Source organism: Rana temporaria, chromosome 4 (assembly GCF_905171775.1).
Source record: "Rana temporaria chromosome 4, aRanTem1.1, whole genome shotgun sequence".
In the NCBI taxonomy this organism is placed as follows: Eukaryota; Metazoa; Chordata; class Amphibia; order Anura; family Ranidae; genus Rana; species Rana temporaria.
In genome coordinates this window covers 243,617,153-243,640,193 of record NC_053492.1, presented here as the reverse complement: position 1 = coordinate 243,640,193, position 23,041 = coordinate 243,617,153, and the positions used below count along the sequence as shown (strand labels likewise).

General features: G+C 42.6%; 1 protein-coding gene across 1 annotated transcript in view; it reads left to right on the top strand.

The window, feature by feature from the left end:
• Window positions 1–23,041, top strand: part of UBE2J1 (ubiquitin conjugating enzyme E2 J1) — a 49,587-nt gene that overhangs the window by 3,602 nt on the left and 22,944 nt on the right. Inside the window, exon 2 of the mRNA XM_040350092.1 lies at window positions 20,463–20,536. Within this exon, the coding sequence (XP_040206026.1) occupies window positions 20,463–20,536 (74 nt within the window). The remainder of the gene's footprint in view (window positions 1–20,462; window positions 20,537–23,041) is intronic.

Genomic DNA, 23,041 nt, shown 5'->3' with positions numbered 1-23,041 from the left:
ATGGCTGAGAGGGAGGGGACACCTAGGGGGAGAGGAGGAGTTGCCTAGGAAGCTGAGAAGAGGAAGCAGGAAGTGAGACAGGAAGTTCCACTCAAAACTAGGCACCACTCCCCCCCCCCCCACATGCCAAATGTGGTATGGAAGGGGGTGAGGAGGTGCTTAAAGAAGAGGGAGCAGGAAGTGAGACAGGAAGTCCCACTCAAAACTAGGCACCCCCCCCACATGCCAAATGTGGCATGGAAGGGGGTGAGGAGGTGCTTAAAGTGAAGCAGGAAGTGAGACAGGAAGCAGGAAGTGAGACAGGAAGTCTTGCGGTGGTTCACCCTTAAATGCAAGTTTCTAGCAAGAAATGCAGCATAGTAGCATGAGCTACAGTATGCCTTTATTTATTTTAATTGTGCCGTACTCGCTGTTTAATCCCGGAGATAAGTTTCAGGCTCCCCGCGGGGAATGGGCGTTCCTAGTCAGAGGGGACAATGATTGACGGCCAGCTATTGTGCGTCACGCCTCCCGAGTAGGACTCGGCTCTTCACGGCGCTTTACGGCGCCTGCGCACAGACATCGGAGCTGACTGCGCAGGGGCCGTGAAGAGCCACGTCCTATTTCGGCTTTAAGCTTTGACAATAAAACCTAGAAGTTGATTGGTTTCTATGCAGAGTTGCACCACATTTTGCACACTCCATTTTTTTTAGTAAATAACCCCCCAGTGAAAATCTCTAATGGGGTCACAGGCAGCAATACAAACTGACAGGTGTTCTAATCCCTCTCCACTTTTATCCAAAACGAAATAAAAAGTTTTGCCTTTAGTTATACTTTAATAGTACCAAAAATGCTTTTATGGTGCTTTACAAAACCTGGCAAATGTAAAAACAATATTTTATTGAATCGCACAGACTTTAAATGTAGCTTATTGTTCTGCATTTGGGTCTTTTAGGTGAAAACAAATTTGTGATAATTTCTGCAAACGTGATTGACACGCCGTGCGCTTAACCTCCTCCGTGAGAAATGGGCAGTAGGGTTTGATGTTGGGTGATTAATGTGCAGTAACGGCGCACGTCTGCCGTGGTTCACATGTGCTCTCTCACAGTTTGGTAATTGCTCAGGCAGTTTGGTGAATGATTGAGGTGTATAACATAGAGTAAAAAAAAGGTAAGTTTGTAACATGTTTGTCTTTGAGAACATGATACAAACTTAGTAATAGATATGCCCTCATTCAGACGAGGCAGACTCCATCGCTACAGAGTCCGCCAGCTCAGCGGGAAATCTCTCTGCTGATCTCTGCTGAGCTGGCGGATGACAAGTCCCTCTCTGCTCACTGAGGAGGGAGGGGCTTGTCGAGTGCCGCTGTCTCCTGTGGAGAGATCTGATGAAAACGGACAGCATGCCCATTTTCATTAGATCTCACCCGATCCAATCCGCCATGGACTGATGGCGATACGGATCGGATCAGGTCGGATGTCAGCGGACATGTCACCGCTGACATCTGATGGTCCATAGGCTTGCATGGAGCGGCCGTTCAGGTCCGCGGACAAGACTGACAGGTGGACCTGAACGGTCCGACCGTGTGAAAGGGGCCCAAGGCTCATGTGGACTGCACACTGTCCAGATCAGTGTATTTCTACAATGGATCCAGCCAGGTTTTTCTGATTAGTCAGGAAGACTGTACAGATCAATGACAGGCCAATACTATCCAAATGTGGAGAGATTACCTTCAGTTGGCAATCATAGTGCACCTCCAGATGCAGACAGTTCATGGGCTCTGTCCCTAAGTGCATGAAATTGTCCCATGTGTGATCGGGAGTTCTGACTTTTCTCTGATGTCACTTTTGTACGCTTGTCCAGTGATTCAGATATATAAAAAAAAAACATTCAAGCAGCTAGAATTTCTCTAACCAATCGGCAATAACAGCCCCAATACTTTGCTCAGTGCAGGTTTTCTTAGAAACCTCTAAGCCGCTGATTGCACAGTATGCAAATATTGACTTTCATCTTTGCAGTCACCACTCCTCCTCCCTAAATGAACATGTGTTTTTTAGGCTTCTTTCACACTATGGATTGTATGTCCGTTTTATAATATCCGTTACTACTGTTATTACACCTATTAACGGACGTTTATTAACGGATTTAATAACGGATACATACGGATAAATATTTTACCATTCTTCCTTTATTGAAAACGGATAATGTTTATCCGTATATATCCGTATACATCCGTTATATCATTCCTTTCTAACGTCCGTTAATAAAAACCATTTCACCCTTTCTTGAAGTGCAGCTCCAGAAGTCTTTACTGAGCATGCTCAGTAAAATTAACGTCCGTTAACATAACGGACATTTATGGAGACATTTACTAACGTCCGTGCGCCATAGACTTCAATGTTAAAATATAACGGACGTTAATATATCCGTTACTTGCAACGGAAAAAAAATTAGTGCAAGACCCGTCACATATTCCGTAATAACTAACGTCCGTACGTTATAACGGACTATTACGGATCTTTACGGAACATAAAAAAATCCCATAGACTTTAATGATATGTTATAAAGGACGTATAACTTCAGTTTTTTAACATTATCTGACGGATTTTAATACGGATTATTAAAACGGATTTATTTTGTAGTGTGAATAGGGCCTTAGATAGAGAGGTATAACATATTGCATTTAGGAATATGAGCAGGTTGAGGCAGGGCTCCAGTGTTGGAGCTGGAAGCAGCCATGGTTTACAGAGTATCCCAGGATCGGTGCACAGAAAGCAATCCTTGATAGATTTTGGTATATCAGATCACCAACATTTACAAACAGGCATACACTTAAAGCGGTAGTTCACCCTCTCGTACTTGATTTTACCATCGAGACAGGCATTGTAGCGCGAGCTACAGTATGCCTGTCCCGATTTTTTTAACCCCGTACTCACCTCGTAGTCGTCCATCGTAGATTTCGGCTCCCGCGGGGAATGGGCGTGCCTATGGAGAGGGAGGATGATTGACGGCCGGCCCTGGCACGTCACTCTCCCCGAAGACAGCCGGAGTAGGTCTCGGCTCTTCACGGCGCGTGCGCACAGGCTATGCGCACGCGTCGTGAAGACCAAGCCTATTTCGGCTATTTCCGGAGAAGCGTGACGCGCCAGAGCCGGCCGCCAATCATCCTCCGTCTCCAAAAGGCACGCCCATTCCCCGGTATCTTCGATGGACGACTACAAGGTGAGTATGGGGGGAAAAAATTCGGGACAGGCATACTGTAGCTCGCGCTACAATGCCTGATTTAAAGGTAAAAGAAAAAAAATTATTTTTTTTCCCGTCGATAGGGTGAACCCCCGCTTTAAAGAGGAACTGCAGTCTGCTCATAAAATTTGTAATAAAAACATCTTTGCCATTCTGAAGCTTCACTTCAACCACTTTGCATATTATTTTATATATACTGTGATTCTGTTCTGCCAAATATGCTGCAGAAATCTTCCTCCGCTGAGTCTGGCTGCAACTGTGGTCAGCTGAAGCTGTTTACTTCCTGGATTTACACAGACACACACCTCCAGATCTGCAGCTCTCATTGGCCCTCTTATGACTCATCCCCCTCCCTTTCTGTCAAACTCTCAGAAGAATGAGAGAGGGAGCTGTGCATGATGTCATAAGCCTATGATTTTTATCAGACACAAAACAGGAAGTGGGCTGTATAAGGTATTAACTGGCAGAAAGAAAAATGTTTTACTATCCAAAGTTAAAACAATAAGGGCAGAGGATTTAATAAATGAAAAAATTACTGAAGTTCCACATTAACCACATCAATACTGGACACTTTCACCCTCTTCCTGACCAAGCCAATTTTCAGCTTTCAGCGTTGTCACATTTTCGATAGAGCTTTCTTTTGATGGTATTTAATTACCACAGAGTTTTTATTTTTTTTGCTAAACAAACAAAAAAAGACCAAACAGTTGAAAACAAATATTTTTCTTAGTTTCTGTTATAAAATTTTGGAAAGAAGTAATTTATTTTCCTTCACTGATGAGGAGGCACTAATATGCAGAACTTATATGTGGCAATGATGGGGAGGCACTGATTGGCATAAATGGTGGGCACAGGCAGGGACGCTGTCTGGGCTGCACTGATAATCATTGCACTGATTATCAATGCAGACCCCCCCCTCCCCCCCTTGTGAGGAAAGCCACTTATCGGCTTTCCTCTCCTCATGCGTCAATTACAGCTGCAAGTCTTTTTGGGGATGTGTCTACCAGCTTTGCACATCTACAGAGTAATGCCGCGTACAGACGGTCGTTTTTTGCGATGAAAAAAAAACGACGTTTGATGTGATGAAAAAAACGACGTTTTTGAAACTTCATTTTCAAAAACGATGTAGCATACAGACCATCGTTTTTTGCAAAATCTCTAGCAATGCGCGCTGACGTCCATCACGTACGACGGGACTATAAAGGGTAATTTGCATGCGGAAGACGCCCTCTTTTGCTGATATCGTGTTGCTGCGTGTTAGTAAAAGTTTGGTGAGAGACGATTCGTGCTTTTCAGTGGTTGTGCTTAAAATTTCGTTTTCTGTCGTACAGTTTGTGTATTTGTAGTCGGATCTGTGATACAGTGCTTGTATTTAGGACGTATTTGTTTTGCAAGTGCGTTCTTGTGTGCACGTTGCTGTTTTGCAGGTCGTTCTTCAGAGGCCTTTCTGTACTTCAGGGCAGAATTTTTAGTCCGATCTGATTTGACGACCGTTTTCTAGCCATGTTGCGGGTACGTTCTCGTCGCCGAGATCGTGCTGTGCATGTTGTTATGATGTGTGCTGCATCCCGGCTCCGGTCCTTGAGGAGGAGGAGAAGGACTTTGTGGGCCAAGAACTGGTTTCTTTGCAGGGACCAGTTCTCTCATATGCCTCTGCTGCGGGAGATCCAAGAAAATAACCCTGATGATTTCAGGAATTTTCTTCGGATGTCTGACCCCGTATTCCAGCAGCTTTTGGCTTCGGTGTCGCCATATATCACCAGGCAGGACACCAATATGCGGGAAGCCATAACTGCTGAGCAGCGGCTAGTTGCTACGTTGCGATACCTTGCAACAGGGAGAAGTCTGCAGGACTTGAAGTTCTCGACGGGCATCTCCCCCCAGTCTCTGGGCGTCATAATCCCGGAGACGTGTTCTGCCATAATCCAGGTTTTGCAGGAGGACTATATTAAGGTAAGTTCTGTCCTTTAAATGCATAGACTATGTTTCTTCTTTTGTTTTTTAAACAGTCCCTAATTAACCTTTTTTTAATAATATGCTGGTAATGTTACCTTTGTCTCCATGCATGTATATTTTTTTTTTTTTTGGGTCCTACATGCATTTTTTATCTAGCCCACATGTCCATTTTGGGTTATTTTGTTAGTGGCAAACCCACCTAGCTTAGTCCCTATATCCCCCTTGATTTTTTTTCTCCATTGTAGTGCACGACCAACCCCCCCCCCCCCCCCAATGTTATTTTTGTAACTGTCTATTTGTATTAATTTGATGTTAAACCATCATTTTTTGGAGGTCACAAACTGATCTTGGGGGGGGGGGGCCCCATCACACTTTTATGTTAATTTTTCTTACCATGAGAGGGTGTGATTAATCTGCTTAGTGATCCCTTAATATTGTTGTTTTTACAATAATACCTGAACTAATATTTTTTATTTTTAGGATCCAATAATCTTTGCTGATATTCTGTTAGTAATGTACTATCTTAAAAAAAAAATTCTGCTTTATTTACAGTTCCCCACAACACCACAGGAATGGCAGACTGTGGCAGCGGACTTCTCTCAGCGATGGAATTTTCCAAACTGTGGAGGAGCTATTGATGGCAAGCACGTCCGCATCGTGCCACCACCCCATTCTGGATCCCATTATTTCAACTACAAAGGGTTCCACAGTGTCGTACTGATGGCGGTGGTGTCTGCCAATTATGACTTTCTCTATGTTGATGTGGGGAAAAATGGGCGGATGTCAGACGGCGGGGTCTTTGCCGAGACCGAGTTTGCCCAACGGCTTCAGGCGGAGGACCTTGCATTGCCACGTGCGGAGGATAATGAAGAGGGGCTGCCCTTTGTTTTTATTGGTGATGAGGCATTTGCCTTGGGTCCCCACCTCATGAGGCCATTTCCCCAACGTGCCCTCACCCATGAGAGGAGGGTCTTTAATTATAGGCTGGCCAGAGCCCGAAGAGTGGTGGAAAATGCGTTTGGCATTATGGTCAGTCGATTTCGCTTGTTTTTAACCGCCATAAACATGGCAGAATATAAGTGGAACAATATTATTTTATGTTGTTGTATATTACATAACTTTCTACGAAGACATTCTTCAAATTATTTGACATTATTGCCTGATGAGGGAGTTGATGTCCCAGAGGCGGCCCATGAGGCAGGCCATCCAGGCTTGGCCCCCCGAAACGCACGTGCAGTGCGCCAGGCATATGTTGACTATTTTATGGGTAGGGGGGCCATTCCAATGCCTGATCTTTGGTGAATGAACATAATAAATATTTTATGCAAGAAACATTGTATTTTTTGTTCTTATTGTTTTGAATGTTTGTGTATTTTCTTTGTCTCCTAGGTTATCATAGTTGCATGTGTTTTGGATGGACTAAATATCCTTCCTCGTTCTATGTTCCCAGCCTAAATTTCACTTTTTTTTAGGTTTAATGTCATCATTGATCTAAAATAACAAGCCACAAATATATTGATCTGCATAATTTTTATTTTACATATTTTGTGAAACCAAATTTTCAGTCTCACATGTGTTTTTTGGTTGGTCGAACAAGTAAAATCACATATTATTTATTTTTTTTTTTTTTTTTTTTTTTTGATCAGTAAACATAGAAAATCTTTTTTTTTCATTTTTTTGTATTTTTTTGATCAATCAACATATATAAAATCTTTTTTTTCATTTTTTTTTTTTTTTTTGATCAATCAACATATATAAAATCTTTTTTTTCATTTTTTTTTTTTTTTTGATCAATCAACATATATAAAATCTTTTTTTTTTTTTTTTTTGTATTTTTTTGATCAATCAACATATATAAAATCTTTTTTTTCATTTTTTTGTATTTTTTTGATCAATCAACATATATAAAATTTTTTTTTTCATTTTTTTGTATTTTTTTGATCAATCAACATATATAAAATTTTTTTTTTCATTTTTTTGTATTTTTTTGATCAATCAACATATATAAAATCTTTTTTTTTATTTTTTTGTATTTTTTTGTAATTCAAGAATGAGATGAAATAATTTTTTTTTTTTTTTTTTGGTTTTTTCACACCCTACCCAAAACATCCAGTAAATTTTTCAACTGGACCTCAACACTTTTAGCATTTTTGATTATTTTCCGGGCTGCTATCTGTAGTTCTTCATTTTTTTCCCGGCAGGACCAAATTTCGGCAATGAGGAGCTGGGCAGTGTCCCTGTCAATTGAGGAGCCAGCACGAGTTGCTCCTGAAATGTGCAAGCAAACCATGTATTACAAATATGTTTCTCCTACATCTACATTACCTGGGTATCTTTTGAATATGATACTTTACCAGATGTGGTGGCAGGTTCACATTCATCAAGATCCCTCGGGGGTGTGGCTTGTGAACTTGCGTCCTGCCTTGATGCTTCCTTTCGCCCTACGAGATTGAAGAAAGGGAAAACACAATGGAAAAATTTTAGATGAAACTTTAGCTCACAATTTTCAAACAAATAAATCCCTATGTGTATAAATCCTCTGCTGAGTACACTGTCCTTTTTGTGCATATTTTATATCGAAATTATTAAGATCTAATTAGGTAAACATGTACATAAATGTTTACAAATTGATGTCACATTAAACCCAATAAATTTATTGTAACTGGAATATTTGGGAACACAGGAAATGGTCGTATGAGTCGTCGTTCGTTATAACATAAATCAGACAAATACGTTTTTATTTGTGGCTGATACAGTGATTGCACTACAATTTGTCCATGTGAAATAGGCATGTTGCAAATTATCGGGAATCTCGTCGTTTTATATTAGTTAAATTAACGAATGAACGACAACACATACGACAATTTTTAGTGCCCACACAAATACATTTCAACCTGAATGGAAAAGCACATGGCACAAAGAACAAACACCTAAAATTAGGGAACATAAAATTCACTTACTTTTTGCTCGAATCAATCTTTTTATTGCCCGAAGTTGCTCTGGCTCTCTTTTTTTCAGGTCTGACCACCTCTTTCTTATTTGTTCTCTTGACCTGCGTTCACCAAATTTCAGCCGGAGCCTTCTGATTACTTTATCAGTAATGTCCGCCTTAACCTTATTGGGGTGCAGGTAAGGCCCGTGCTTCCCATCATAATCTTCATTAGTGAAGATGGTGACCATCTCTACCATCTCCTGGAATGCCATGTTTTTGGCCTTGTACCTCCGCCTGGATCTTCCTGTTGCCTGGGCCTGGCCTACCTCATGTCTTGAGCCTGACATTTTTTGCTGCTTGTCTTCCAACACCATAAATCACACCCACAAAAAAAGAACGAGAAAGGGGCGTGTAAAGGACGAGACGGAACGTCAGGGGCGGGGTATCGTGCGTTGCGTCACACGTGCGCAGTGTTTAAAGGGATCCGACGTCATTGAAAGCGACGTATACAGTCTGAAGAAAAAGGCGGAAGTAAACGATCGTGAAATACGACGGTACGTAACTCTATTTTTGACATTTCTATTACTGAAGAGTGGATCAGTTTGTGGGCTAGATGATATGGTGTAAAACAGGGAAATGCAATTCTCGGACCTCCAGCTGGTGCGGAACTACAAGTCCCATGATGCATAGTGAAACTCTGACAGCCACAAGCATGACACCCAGAGACAGAGGCATGATGGGACTTGTAGTTTTGCAACAGCTGTAGGTCCACTAATTGCAGATCCCTGGGGTAAAAGCTTGTTGTAGTAGTAGTGGCTTTACTGACACTTTGTTTTTTATTTAATTTTTACATACAGAAATTATGGACCCCTTCAAGGAGCCAGAATTTTTCACGGAGTTTATACAACGCTGGAAAGAACTTCCTGTGCTCTGGCAAACAAAAAGCAAAATCAACAAAAACAAAGATGCCAGGAAGCAAGCACTGGAGACCCTGCTTGCATTTGTTAGCCCAAGGCTCCCACACGCAACTACTGACACGGTCAAAAACAAAATTAATTCGATTAGGGGCACCTACAGGACCCAACGGTCACAAGTCCTGGCCTCTATGAGATCTGGAGCTGCAGCTGACAGCATCTACAAACCCAACCTGTGGTACTATGGTCAGATGCAGTTCATTGATGACCAGCTCGAAACACGGGCATCCGTGTCTACCCTTCCCCCAAGGAATCAGTCCAGTCTTCCCGGCAGCCAAGAGCAGGCTACATCTGATGAAGATCTAGACTTCATGGAGGACACAGATTGTGACCCATCGAGCCAGGTATTGCATTTTAATACTAATTAATGAAATGCAAAGTATAATAATGATTAGAAATGTAGGTTAGAAGTGGTGTAAAATTTAGCTGAGTTGTCAAAACATTGGTAAAATAGCAATAGCCAATACGGCCAAAACAGAATGGGGACAAGATACATAAATGCAGAGGTCATAATGATTGTGGGTAATTTTATGTTACGCCATTAGGGGGGTAAACGCTAGACACCTGGAAGGGGTCACAGATATCTAACAAACTTTGTGTTCATTAACATTTTTTCTACTTTTTTTTAACTAAACAGACATTCCTAGCTTTGAGAAACGCACCCTACTTAGCAGGTTCAGTCAGCATCAACCCCCCCCCCCCCCACACAACTCCAGGGGGCAAATATCTGAAGCTGGGTAAGGGGCAACATAATTAGGGATGGCGGGCCTCATTTAAATCTATTTCCGCATTCACTTCGCATATGTCATGATTTGTAAAATGTGTGTGATTAATGAAGCCAAAAAATTAAATAATATCCTTTTTTTTGTAGACACACACAGAGCAAAGCCAGGAGGAGGCAGGCCCCACAGGGAGCCAGGGTGAGGCAGAGGCCACTCGGAGCCAGGAGGTGGCAGGCCCAACAAGGAGACAGGGTGAGGCAGAGGCCACTCGGAGCCAGGAGGTGGCAGGCCCCAGTGGGATACAGGAGTCACGCAGGCGGGATTGCATCTCCCAGATCCCTCCTTTTCGCGCTCCAGGAAAAAGAACAAGGAGACTGATGCAAATGGAGGAGGAGACCCAGGCCATTCTCCGTCAAGCAGCTGCGGCCATCAGAGAACAACCATCTGAGGAAGAGGGATTCGCAGCGCTCATCGCAGCCAAGCTACAAAATCTAGAGCGGGCCCAGCGTGTGCGCTGCGAATATATCATATTCAAGGCCATAAGCATGGCCTCACTGGGCAACCTACATGAGAATATAGATCTTGGGCTGATTCCCACTCCTGTGCTTTCTGCTCTTCCTGCTCATTCTCCTGCTCCTGATCCTTCTCCTGCTCCTTCTCCTACTCCTGCTCCTTCTCCTACTCCTGCTCCTTCTCCTGCTCCTGATCCTTCTCCTCCTCTTCCTGAGCCTGCTCTGGTTCCTGCCACAAACTTGGCTCATGAAACCCAGCCCCCGAGGAGGCAGACTGCAGGGAAGGCTGCAGGGAAGGCTGCAGGGAAGGCTGCAGGGAAGGCTGCAGGGAAGGCTGCAGGGAAGCCTGCAGGGAAGCCTGCAGGGAAGCCTCAACCAAAGAGGAAGAAGTGAGGAGATGGTGCCCCTAATCCCAAAACATTGGCATTGCCAGCCTGGATTATTTGCTTGCTGGACCCTTGCCTTGCAAAATCCAAGCAGGGTCTTCTTTACTTTATTCCGGGCTTTTTTTTTTTTTTGTTTATATGTTTTGGTTTGACAGATGTGTTTAAGTTTATTTTATTTATTTTATACATGAATAAATGTATTTGTTTGTTTCTGAAAAAAGTTCACATGTGTTTTTTTGAAACATATATAGAGATCATTAGTGAGGAGGCAAACACATTTCACCAAAAAAATAAAAATAAAAAAATTAACAAGGGACAACAACCTCCTTGTGGGTAATTTGCATAATAAGATATTATGTTGTTGTGGTGACTTCACACACTCCAAAATAACAAACATTAAACATGGTATTCATTTGCTCAAATACATTAAACAACCCAAAATAAAAAAGGGACATGGAGATGTGCATAAACCAAAAAAAAAAGAAAATTAACAAAAATAATTCAAAAACAAAAAAGGTTGTCAGAACTATGTAACAAGATGAGCCACAACAAACTAGGGTTTTAGTGTAGCATTTAAATGCATTGTGTCAAATGCTGCGCAGTCTTTTCTTCATTACTATTAAAACGAACGAATGTGCTGAAGCCATTCTGGACAGTAGATTTACCACAACAAGCGCTCCCGTCTCAGAAATTGCTTCTGAGCAGGCGCGGGTTTAAAACGTCGTTTTCAACGTCGTTTTGCCCACACACTATCATTTTAATTGACACAGAAAACGACGTTTTGAAAAACGACACAAAAAATTCGAGCATGTTCGAATTTTTTTTTGGTCGTTTTTCTCAAGACATAAATCGACGTTTTCCCCACACACGGTCATTTGAAATGACGTTTTTCAAAACGTCGTTTTTTTTCATCGCAAAAAACGACCGTCTGTACGCGGCATAACCTTTTCTTTGAAAAATAGCTCAAGCTCTGTCAGATTGGATGTAGAGCATCTGAACAGCAATTTTCATGTCTTGCCACAGATTCTCAATTGGATTTAGGTCTGGACTTTGACTGGGCCATTCTAACATGAATCTGCTTTGATCTAAACCAGGGATCTCCAAACTGCAGCCCTGGGGCCAAATGTGGCCCTTTGCTTGCCTTAATGCGGCCCTTGGGGCATTATTCCATCCAATTTAAATGGGTCATAATTCTTGTTGCTGATTCCAATGGGGCACTATTCCTCCAACTGACACATTAATTCTTTCCATTAACACCAACGATGGGGCACTAGTTCTCCCACTGTCACCAAAGATATGGTATTATTTTCTCCCACTGGACATTTTTTACTTCTAATGACCCTAGTCCGGCCCCCCTAAAGTCTGAAGGACCGTAAACTGGCCCTTTGTTTAGAAAGTTTGGAGACCCCCCTGATCTAAACCATTCCATTGTATCTCTGATTGTATGTTTAGGGTTGTTGTCCTGCTGGAAGGTGAACCTCCACCCAGTCTCAACAGACACTAATGCCTGTGATTTTCCGTCGGGATAAACTCTGACGGATTTCTCATTCGGAATTCCGTTCAAGCTGTCTTGCATACACACTGTCGCACCTAATTCCATGTTTTTTTCTTCCTTACAGAAGAACGGAATTTCCAATAAAAAAAATTTCCTTCTGAAAAAAAGAGAACATGTTTTCTTTCTAAATTCCTACGGAAAAAGTCAGATGGGGCACACACACGGAATATCCGATGAAAAAATTCCGTCTGACTTTTTTCCTCAGAAATCCTGACCGTGTGTACGGGCCATAACAGGTTTTCTTCTAACATTGCCCTGTATTTGGCTCCATCCATCTTCCCATCAACTCTGACCAGCTTCCCTTTCCCTGCTGAAGAAAAGCATCCCCACAAAATGTTACCACCACCGTGTTTCACGATGGGGATGGTGTGTACAGGGTGATGTGCAGTGTTTTTCTTTTAGGCCAAAAAGTTACATTTTGGTCTCATCTAACCAGAGCACCTTCTTCCACATGTTTGCTGTGTCCCCCACATGGCTCCTCACAAACTGCAAATGGGACTTTCTTTCAACAATGCCTTTCTTCTTGCTCCTCTTCCATAAAGGCCAGATTTGTGGAGTGCACGACTAATAGTTGCCCTGTGGACAGATTTTTCCTCCTGAGCTGTGGATCTCTGCAGCTCTTCCAGAGTTACCATGGTCCTCTTGGCTGCTTCTCTCATTAATGTTCTCTGCCCAGGCTGTCAGTTTAGGTGGACGGCCATGTCTTGGTAGGTTTGCAGTTGTGCCATACTCTGCATTTTCAGATGATGGATTGAACAGTGCTCCGTGAGACATTCATAGCGTGGGATATTTTTTTTTTTTTATAACCTAACACAACTTTATCCCCAAGCTGTCTGGTGTGTTTCTTGGCCTTCATGCTTATGTTTGTTCACTAATGTTCTCTAACAATCCTCTGAGGGCTTCACAGAACAGTTGTATTTATACTGAGAATAAATTACACACAGGTGGACTCTATTTACTTTTTAGGTGGCTTCTGAGGGCAATTGGTTCCACTAGATTTTAGTTAAGGGTATCAGAGTAAAGGCGGCTGAATACAAATGCACGCCACACTTTTCACATATTTATTTGTAAAAAATTTGGAAAACGATCTATCATTTTCCTTCCACTTCACAATTATGTGCCACTTTGTGTTGGTCTATCACATAAAATCCCAATAAAATACACTACTAGTTATTACTGTTAGGCTCGGTTCACACTGCCATGACTTGAGAGTTCAAAGTCGCATTGCATTAATGGCAATCAAACTTTTTAGATTGTGCGATACAGGAAAAGGTTCTGCACTATTTTTGGGTCGCGACTTGCATTGACTTCTGTTAAGTCGCAAGCAAGCCGAAATGAAGTTGCGCAGATGTGAACCAGCACTGACACCTTACCCCTTACCCCCTTCTGAGCTTTCTACATACTTGGTCTGCTGCGATCTTCTCTGTGTGGTCTGCTAGGCACTACAGCGCCTGGGTTATGCTGCTATTGCACCACAATCTCAATTCGGAACTATTGAAAGGCTGTGCACCACACATCCCTAGTGAAAGATATTCTATCATTTTGAAATGGGGAATGTGACATTCACTGCCAGTGTATCTTTCTGATGCCTGTGTTTTTATATTACAGTGAATGTCACAATCACTGCTTTATACTATACCCCTTATTGCCTGTTGCAATTATTTTTGCACTTTCCTTGTAGACTTCAAACTGCTGCTTTACTTAATACTTGTTATGGGATACGTGTTGATGTTCATTCAGATGTGAGTTTCATTATACCGGTATGCATTTAATTTTTTATTTTATTTTTACGCTGGTTGTTCTTGTCGATTAGTCATCGTACACAGGACATTTTGATGTTTGCATTTTGATATAACCGCATTTGGAAGCTATTGTAATATAAGATAAATATAAAAGCAAGGTCATTGCTTCTTGATTTTTTTTTTTTTACCAGTTTTGTAGTTTTATAGTAGGGTGTATAGTTAGTCCAGTTCATGTCTTTACACATTACAGTGGCTGATATGTACTATGAAGACTGGTTAAAACACCTGGTGCAAAGAAATATTTTAAATCTAATTTTTATCTTGGGGAAGTAGAAAAGGGAACAAATGTGCATGCTTTGGAAGTAAAGTTTTTTTTCTTCTTCTTTTTTTATTTTTTTTATTTTTTAGAGATGGGAAATATTAGAACCCCGATTTGATTACCATATATACTCGAGTATAAGCCGAGGCACCTACTGTAGGTGACCGCGATATTGTGTCAATCTCGCTCCCTTTCTCGGCAAGATTGACTACCTATGAGCCCCGTCGCGGGAGCCAGCACCGAGCCGGCTCGCTGCAATGGGAACAAGCCGTCATAGAAGCGACGGGGATCCGACTTGGATTCCCACCAATTCTAGCCGCGGCGTTTGGTATGAATCATGAGGGGGAACTCCACGCCTAATTTTAAATAAAAAAAAAGGCAGGGGCCCAGGGGCATACAAGGCCCTTAGGTCTGGTATGGATTGTAAGGAGAACCCCCTACACCGAAAAAACGGCGTGGGGGTCCCCCCACAATCCATACCAGACCTGTATCCAAGCACGCCGCCCGGCCGGTCAGGAAAGGAGGGGGGACGAGCGAGTGCCCCCCCTCCTGAGCCGTACCAGGCCGCATGCCCTCAACATGGGGGGGGTTGGGTGCTCTGGAGCAGGGGGGCGCCCTGCGGCCCCCCCCACCCCAAAGTACCCTGTCCCCATGTTAAGGACAGGGCCTCTTCCCGACAACCCTGGCTGTTGTCGGGGTCTGCGGGCAGGGGGCTTATCGGAATCTGGGTGCCCCCTTTAATAAGGGGGCCCCCAGATACTGGCCCCCCACCCTAGGTGAATGAATATGGGGTACATCATGCCCCTACCCATTCACCTGGAGGAAAAGTGTAAAAGAAAATAAACACACAACACAGGGTTTTAAAATAATTTATTAGTCAGCTCCGGGGGGTCTTCTCCGCTCTTCGGGGAGGTCTTCTTCCATCTTCTCCGCTCTCCGCTGTCATCTCGGCGCTCCCTGGATCCGATAAGCCCCCCCGCCCACAGACCCCGACAACCAACGGCCAGGCTTGTCGGGAAGAGGCCATGTCCTTATCAACATGGGGACAGGGTACTTTGGTGTGGGGCCCCAGAGCACCCAACCCCCCCCCATGTTGAGGGCATGCGGCCTGATACGGCTCAGGAGGGGGGGCGCTCGCTCATCCCCCCTCCTTTCCTGACCGGCCGGGCGGCGTGCTTGGATACGAGTCTGGTATGGATTGTGGGGGGATCCCCACGCCGTTTTTTCTGCAAAGGGGTTTTTTCATTTAAAATTTGGCGTGGAGTTCCCCCTCATGATTCATACCAAACGCCCTGGCTAGAATTGGTGGGAATCCAAGTCGGATCCCCGTCGCTTCTATAATTCGCTCGCTGAAATTAGCTTTTTCTATTCCAGCGAGTGCGAGATGTTGGCACCATGTTGCCGAGAATCAGCGCGATGCCGTGGTGCTGGAAACACATTCTCAGCGACAGGTATTGTAATTCTACCACAAAATACTGGGAAAACATATTGACTTGAGTATAAGCCTAGGGTGTCCATCTCCATACCTCACTGTGCCCATGCCTCACTATGCCTCACTGTGCCCATGCCTAGACTTATGTTTAACATGGGAGTATATAGAAGGGGTGCCCAGCTTTGAAAAGTCGGTGCTTCCCGGCCGTAGGTCCCCTAGACAGCAAACTTTGCACACTTGTAGAGGAGAACAGGGGCGACGTGTGCCAGGGTCCCCAAATTCCGGGAGATCGGGCGCAAAAAGGTGATTTGAGTATAAGCCAAGGGGGGCATTTTCAGCACACAAAAAATGTGCTGAAAAACTTGGCTTATACTCTAGTATATACGGTAATATTGCTGTCTGTGTCCCCACTAGGCAGATTTTCCCTAGTGACCATGGCAGGAAGTAAGGGAATGGTTACCCAAATCGGGAAAAAAATGGCATTAAAAACCGAACAGCAGTTATAACTCTTCATCGCTTTATCCAAAATCATTAGGTTATCACTCAACATTGTGGTGGGCACAGGCTGATGTCTGTAATGGGTATAATCACCCTAATGTTTCTGCACAGAACTTATTAACAAGCTGTTTGTAATTTTCAGATGGAGTGATATTAGTTGTGATATCCTATAGAGCTGCACTATTCTGGGAAAAATTTGAATCGCGATTCTTTTGTATAAAATGAAGATCGCGATTCTCAACATTTTATTTATTTAAAGTTATTTTCAACACAAACCGATGCTTATGTGGTTAAATACAGTATATGTAAATCTGTCGGACTGTTTACATGTTACATTTTAAAAGCTGCAGCAAACCTGCTGACCATACATGGTTGCTAATGTGAAAGAACACCTCTGATTTTCACATTTAACTAAATGTGAAAATCAGAGATGTTCTGTCACATTAGCAACCATGTAAGGTTTGCTGCTTTTAAAATGTAACATGTAAATAGTCTGTCAGATTTACATATACTGTATTTAACCACATAAGCGCCGCTTTGTTTTGAAAATAACTGTTGGGTGTAACAAGATGTCCGCTTGCCCCCTTCTCACTATCATTACTGTGCAGGAGTGTGGGGTGGAGCAAGATGGTGGCGACGAAACGTCACTTCCTGACGAGACAGCCGCCACCGGGTGTACCAAGATGGCCGCTGCTCCGGAGCTAGGTCGAAGCCGGGGAATTTCCTATGGCCGCACCCGAAAATCGCGGGTCATCCGGCCTGGAGATCGCGCGCGGGGGGGGGGGGGCTGAATCGAGATCGCAATTTTCTTACAATTTATCGTGCAGCTCTACTATCCTAGAAATGACCTGCTGATAGTCTATTGGTTCTGTGACCCTCTTTTGGGTGGTAAAGTAGCATAAATAAATGGATTTTGGGTGATTGCATGCAAGGATCTTCCCTGCATAGATGTGATTTTGTTTAATGATATGCATTATAAGCTGCGTAAGGCAGAGGTCCAGCGGTACAATTATTATTTATTTTTTTCAAACTGTAGCTGCTGACTTTTAATAAGCACACTTGCCTGTCAAGGTTGCCCGCGATGTCGGCCGCCCAAGGCAGATCCTTCCCTCGGACCCGGTTCCCGGCGCCACCATCCTCACTAAGGGTAACAGGCAGTGAAGCCAGTAAAACTTCATTTTTTTCGGCTCCTCGTAGTGTTTTACGTCACCGTGTTTTGGCACGGTTGGAATTTAGTCTGATAGTGTCTATGCAAGACTAATGAAAGTCAGCTTCATCGGATTTCTGACAAGAAAATCTTATTCCATCTGAAATCTGATCGTGTGTACACAGCATTAGAGTTTGTAAATTGCAACTTTCCTTTTTATTTGATCTACCCAAGTTTGTTTGGGTTGCCCACTGGTCCACGCTTTCCTAGTTTGGTAGGGGGGAGGGTGGGACTTTGAATGAGGTGCGTGGGGTAGAGCCAGACAAATCCATATGCATATATAAATAATTATATTTATTATTAGACCAAAATAGGGCATGGATCAACCCATATAAATGCATAATAGCACATTGGCATATAAAATACAAAATGACAACATACATATTGTGAATTATAACCAACATGACACAGAGAATAAATATTGTACAGTACATCATAGTCCCCCAAATGGACTAGACATTGACATTATATCAGGGTTGGTAAAGCAATGAAACCACCTAGAATCATAAATATGAAGTGGATGCATCAAAATAAGCTTGACAATGTTTCATGGACTTCTATCCACTCATCAGGAGCAAGTGCATCAACATACTAATAGGGGGATAAAAATCGTCATTATAGTTTGATATAACTACCAACTGGGGGGGGGGGGGGATAGTAATAAACAGACGGCCATAACTGAAAACACGAACATAAGAACATAAGAACTGATACTGCGACCATGCGATACCACCTGCCGGGGGTCAGCCACATAAATATGTCCAGCACAAAAGGACCCAAGCAAGAACCAGAAGCACACGCAGTCCTCCCAAGAGTCTGTTCATATGAAAGAATCTTGATATAACTGTAGATGGGGTTTCTATATTGTATACAATAAAGTAAGTGGTTTGTTACCATAATGGTATAAATAGAAAGAATGTAATATAGAGTAAACCCATCACCACAATGACATCTAAAGTCCCAAATATTTCCTTTTTTTTTTTTCTTCTCCTACTCCTGGTAGGAACCTATCTTTGGTATCAGTATTCCACTTCAGTTTTCACCCCTTACTGCAAATAAGTCAACGACTTGTCGTGCTACACTTATCGCAGTGGTATCCTCCACCTAAGGGACCTTCTTGACCTTCACTGTTACCATGACAAATTCTGCTTTTATAAAAATAACTCTATTAAAGTATGTATTCTTAACTCAAAAATACCTTCTATTGCTATCATCCTTCAAATCTCCATATTCCAATTTTTGTATTTCTTTTTTTTTTTGCTGCTGTGATCCAACTTCCTGTTAGAGGGTGGCTACGTTTGTTCTCTTTGGACCCACTGTATGTAAGAAAATGGCTACCATCTCCTTCTCGCTCCTGAGATAGATTATGGGACGTGCAGTGAGCATAGAGCAATCAAATTTGCACTGCTTGTTCCAAACAAAGTGAAGCGAGCAGTGGCGGCTGGTGCTCAAATTTTTTTGGGGGGGCGCAAACAAACGAAAAAAAAAAATTGCAGCCTCACTGTGCCCATCAATTGTCGCCACTGTGCCCTGTGATTGTCGCCACTGTGCCCTGTGATTGTCGCCACTGTGCCCTTTGATTGTCGCCACTGTGCCCTTTGATTGTCGCCACTGTGCCCTGTAATTGTCGCCACTGTGCCCTGTAAAATGCTGCCCCCCCACCCGGCACTTACCTTTCTGGGTTCAGCCAACCTCCTTCCACGGTCCCTCGATGTCTTCTCCTGCCCTCGATGACACTTCAGCCAATTTAGGTTACAGGTAACCAGAACCGGTGAACCTGATTGCATGAGACGCCTGTCAGTCTTATCCAAGGAACGCACCCCCCGTTTGTCCCTAAGATAAGTATTTGGAAGCCTAATACAGCCTGGGGGCTGTAATGAGAAAGCCTATCAGAGCTGCTGGCTCTGATAGGCACTTCCACAGGCAACCAGCTGCCGTTATTCAGATGGCCGGCACTCACCAGGGGGCCGGCCATCTGAATAGTCGGCGGCAGCGGCAATACATAGATTCATGCAATGCATGAATCTGTGTATTGTATTCAGTGGCGGTGAGGGAGCGGCGCTCTGGCGCCCTCTATGGACGCGCGAGAGAAAAAGAGAGGCCAGGAGTTGATGAAGGACATTACAAGTATGCAGAAAACCGTAGGAAATAATTTCATGAAAAATAGATAACAGGGACATAGGTTGTATATGTCTGTAGATTTTTTATTTTTTTTGAGAAAAGGGATATTGTATAGTGTCACTACTAATCTCTTCTTTATTAAGACTTGACTCTTCAGGGTCTTCTAACCGTTCTAAATCCTGTTTACAGCACTATCCCTGGTGTGTTTTTTTTCTGCCATCCCTATTGTGGAATGCTCTGGTGATTTTTCTGAAAGAGAGTCAGTTTTCCAGATTCTAGCAGTTCAAGTAATACCGAAGGTCCTATCCTTTGCAAACGTCCTCTAGAAGTGTATTGCCACATGGCACAGTGTTTTGTAGCCTTTTTTTTTTTTTATACTTTCTGCTGTGTATAATAAAAATCAAAAAATCTGTTATCATAAAATTGTATATTTGTATATCCTTGTGGCACCATTAAAATACCCCAAATTCCAATTAGGGATGTGAGTGCCTTGATCTTTTGAGTTAGGGCGGTTTTGTTTAATAAAGAAAATAACAAATTTTGTACTTGTCTCAAAATCTTTTTCTTGAACTCCATTTAGCAACAATGGTCCCTCTGTTTTTGGCACTGTATACTTGCTTGCTCACAAAGCTGAGGCATGATGGTTGGACACAGGTTTTTATTTTTTTATTTTTTTAACACTGTCCCAACTTTCATGTAGGCAGTAGTATAACCCAGCTGTTTAAGAAATCCTGAATTCCTGTGTCCCTCATTAGACTTAAAAAAAAAAATTATATTATAAGTACAAAAATCTTTTTGTTTTGGATTTGTCTGGCATCTAACAATCTTAATAAGATCATATTGTTGGTTGTATCAATTATAAAGCTTATTCTCTTTCTTTATAGCGGTCAAACGGCTTATGAAAGAAGCTGCAGAATTGAAGGACGCTACAGATCATTACCATGCTCAACCACTAGAGGTGCAGTATCATTGTTTTGATTTTTTTTGCATTTTAATATGGTGTATCAGTGTTTAAAGCGGAGTTCCAGGCTTTTTATGTTTTTTAAAAGTCAGCAGCTACAAAAAGTGTAGCTGCTGACTTTTAATAAACAGACACTTACCTGTTCCACGGTCCAGCGATGCGACTGCCTGGAGCGTCGCTCCTCTCACCCTCCTCTCTGCCGGCGCCTCCATTGCCACTCTGGGCACCCGGCCATGACAGCTTTCAGCTTCACGTCCGGGCACACACTGCGAATGTGCGTGTTGCACTGCACCATCGGAGTGGACAGGCGATCTTCTGGGACCTGTTGCGTATCCCAGGAGATCGCCTAGAGGGAGTGGCTGCCTAGGGCGAGAGGAGGAGTAGCCTAGGCGGCCTGTAGGCGGAAGGAGGAAGTGGGACAGGAAGTCCCACTCTTAATGAAGCCCCCCCACAAAAAAAATGACATGCCAAATGTGGCATGTAAGGGGGCGAGGAGTGCTTAAAGTGAAAGTTCCACTTTTGGGTGGAACTCCGCTTTAACACATTAGGGGTTATTTACGAAGGGCAAATCCACTTTGCACTACAAGTGCACTTGGAAGTGCAGTCGCTGTAGATCTGAGGGGAAGATCTGAAATGAGGGGAGGCTCTGCTGATTTTATTATCCAATCATGTGCAAGCTAAAATGCTGCTTTTTATTTTCCTTGCATGTCCCCCTCGGATCTACAGCGACTGCACTTCCAAGTGCACTTGTAGTTTGCACTTGTAGTGCAAAGTGGATTTGCCTTTAGTAAATAACCCCCATTGTGTACATACTACTAAAAAAAGCTTAATATTTCACAAGGAGACAGTAAAACCATATAGGTTATGTTTAAAAAGGGAATAAAGCAATCTAAAAGCTACTTATATTTTCTCAGTAATGTATATAACAGATCTAAGAACTCTATAGGGAAAAATGCCAAATTAACAGAAATAAATTGTATTGCATATTATCTTCAGCCAACATAGATATGTGTACTAGGAAAACTTGAATGAATCAAAATAATTGCATCATGCAACTGAGCTGTCATTAAGTCCATTGTACAATCTGGCATTGTCAGGGGAAAAGCACTGCCGTGGGAGGTTATTCTGCATGTGCCAGATACAAATTGAGATTGTTAGAACATCGAGTAAATATCCTCCTTGGTATGTCTTTGCAAGAATCTTATACTGAACTGTTATTGCTATACTGTTCAATTATAAACTTGTTATAACTTATATCTTGGTTTCACTATTCAGAAAAAAAAGAAATATAAATTAATTTGCTGATCTCCAGCTTTGTCATCTTAAAGGCATGCTATGTTTTTCCAAATTATATTTTGTACAATTTCCTTAACAACCATGAACAACTTGATGCACTTGAATAGCCTGTTAGGGGTTGACATTGAATGGAACCTTTCCTCTCTACCTGGTTGGGGTGGTCTCTATTCTATACTTCAGATACTGTCGAGGCTTGTTGTCCGCTTAAATCACTTGATCCTAAATGGTTGACCTGACCTCACATGTAAGCCAACCATGACTTACCTATAGGTGGGACTGTACCACCCAACAGGTATTCATACAACAGAGCACAACACAACAGAGCACAGTCGCCTACAATATCCTTTAACAAAGCCCAGCATTTTTTCTCTCTGACTTGCTGTTTACCTATGTAGTAACCTATCATTGGTTCTCAGAGCCCTGGCAACTCTGCCTCCTAAATTAACCCCTTCCCTACTTGTCTCTGGTTTTAATAAAAATAAAAAAATGCACACTGTAGTAAGACCATCAGAAACCTGGCAGACCGAGCATTTGATCAGCTTTATAATATGAAAAAAATAAATATATATATATATCATTTTTTGTGTGTGTGTAATATATAGTGCCTTGCGAAAGTATTCGGCCCCCTTGAACTTTGCGACCTTTTGCCACATTTCAGGCTTCAAACATAAAGATATAAAACTGTAATTTTTTTTGAAGAATCAACAACAAGTGGGACACAATCATGAAGTGGAACAAAATTTATTGGATATTTCAAACTTTTTTAACAAATAGAAAACTGAAAAATTGGGCGTGCAAAATTATTCAGCCCCTTTACTTTCAGTGCAGCAAACTCTCTCTCCAGAAGTTCAGTGAGGATCTCTGAATGATCCAATGTTGACCTAAATGACTAATGATGATAAATAGAATCCACCTGTGTGTAATCAAGTCTCCGTATAAATGCACCTGCACTGTCATAGTCTCAGAGGTCCGTTTAAAGCGCAGAGAGCATCATGAAGAACAAGGAACACACCAGGCAGGTCCGAGATACTGTTGTGGAGAAGTTTAAAGCCGGATTTGGATACAAAAAGATTTCCCAAGCTTTTCCCAAGCTTGCACTGTGCAAGTGATAATATTAAAATGGAAGGAGTATCAGACCACTGCAAATCTACGAAGACCTGGCTGTCCCTCTAAACTTTCAGCTCATACACGGAGAAGACTGATTAG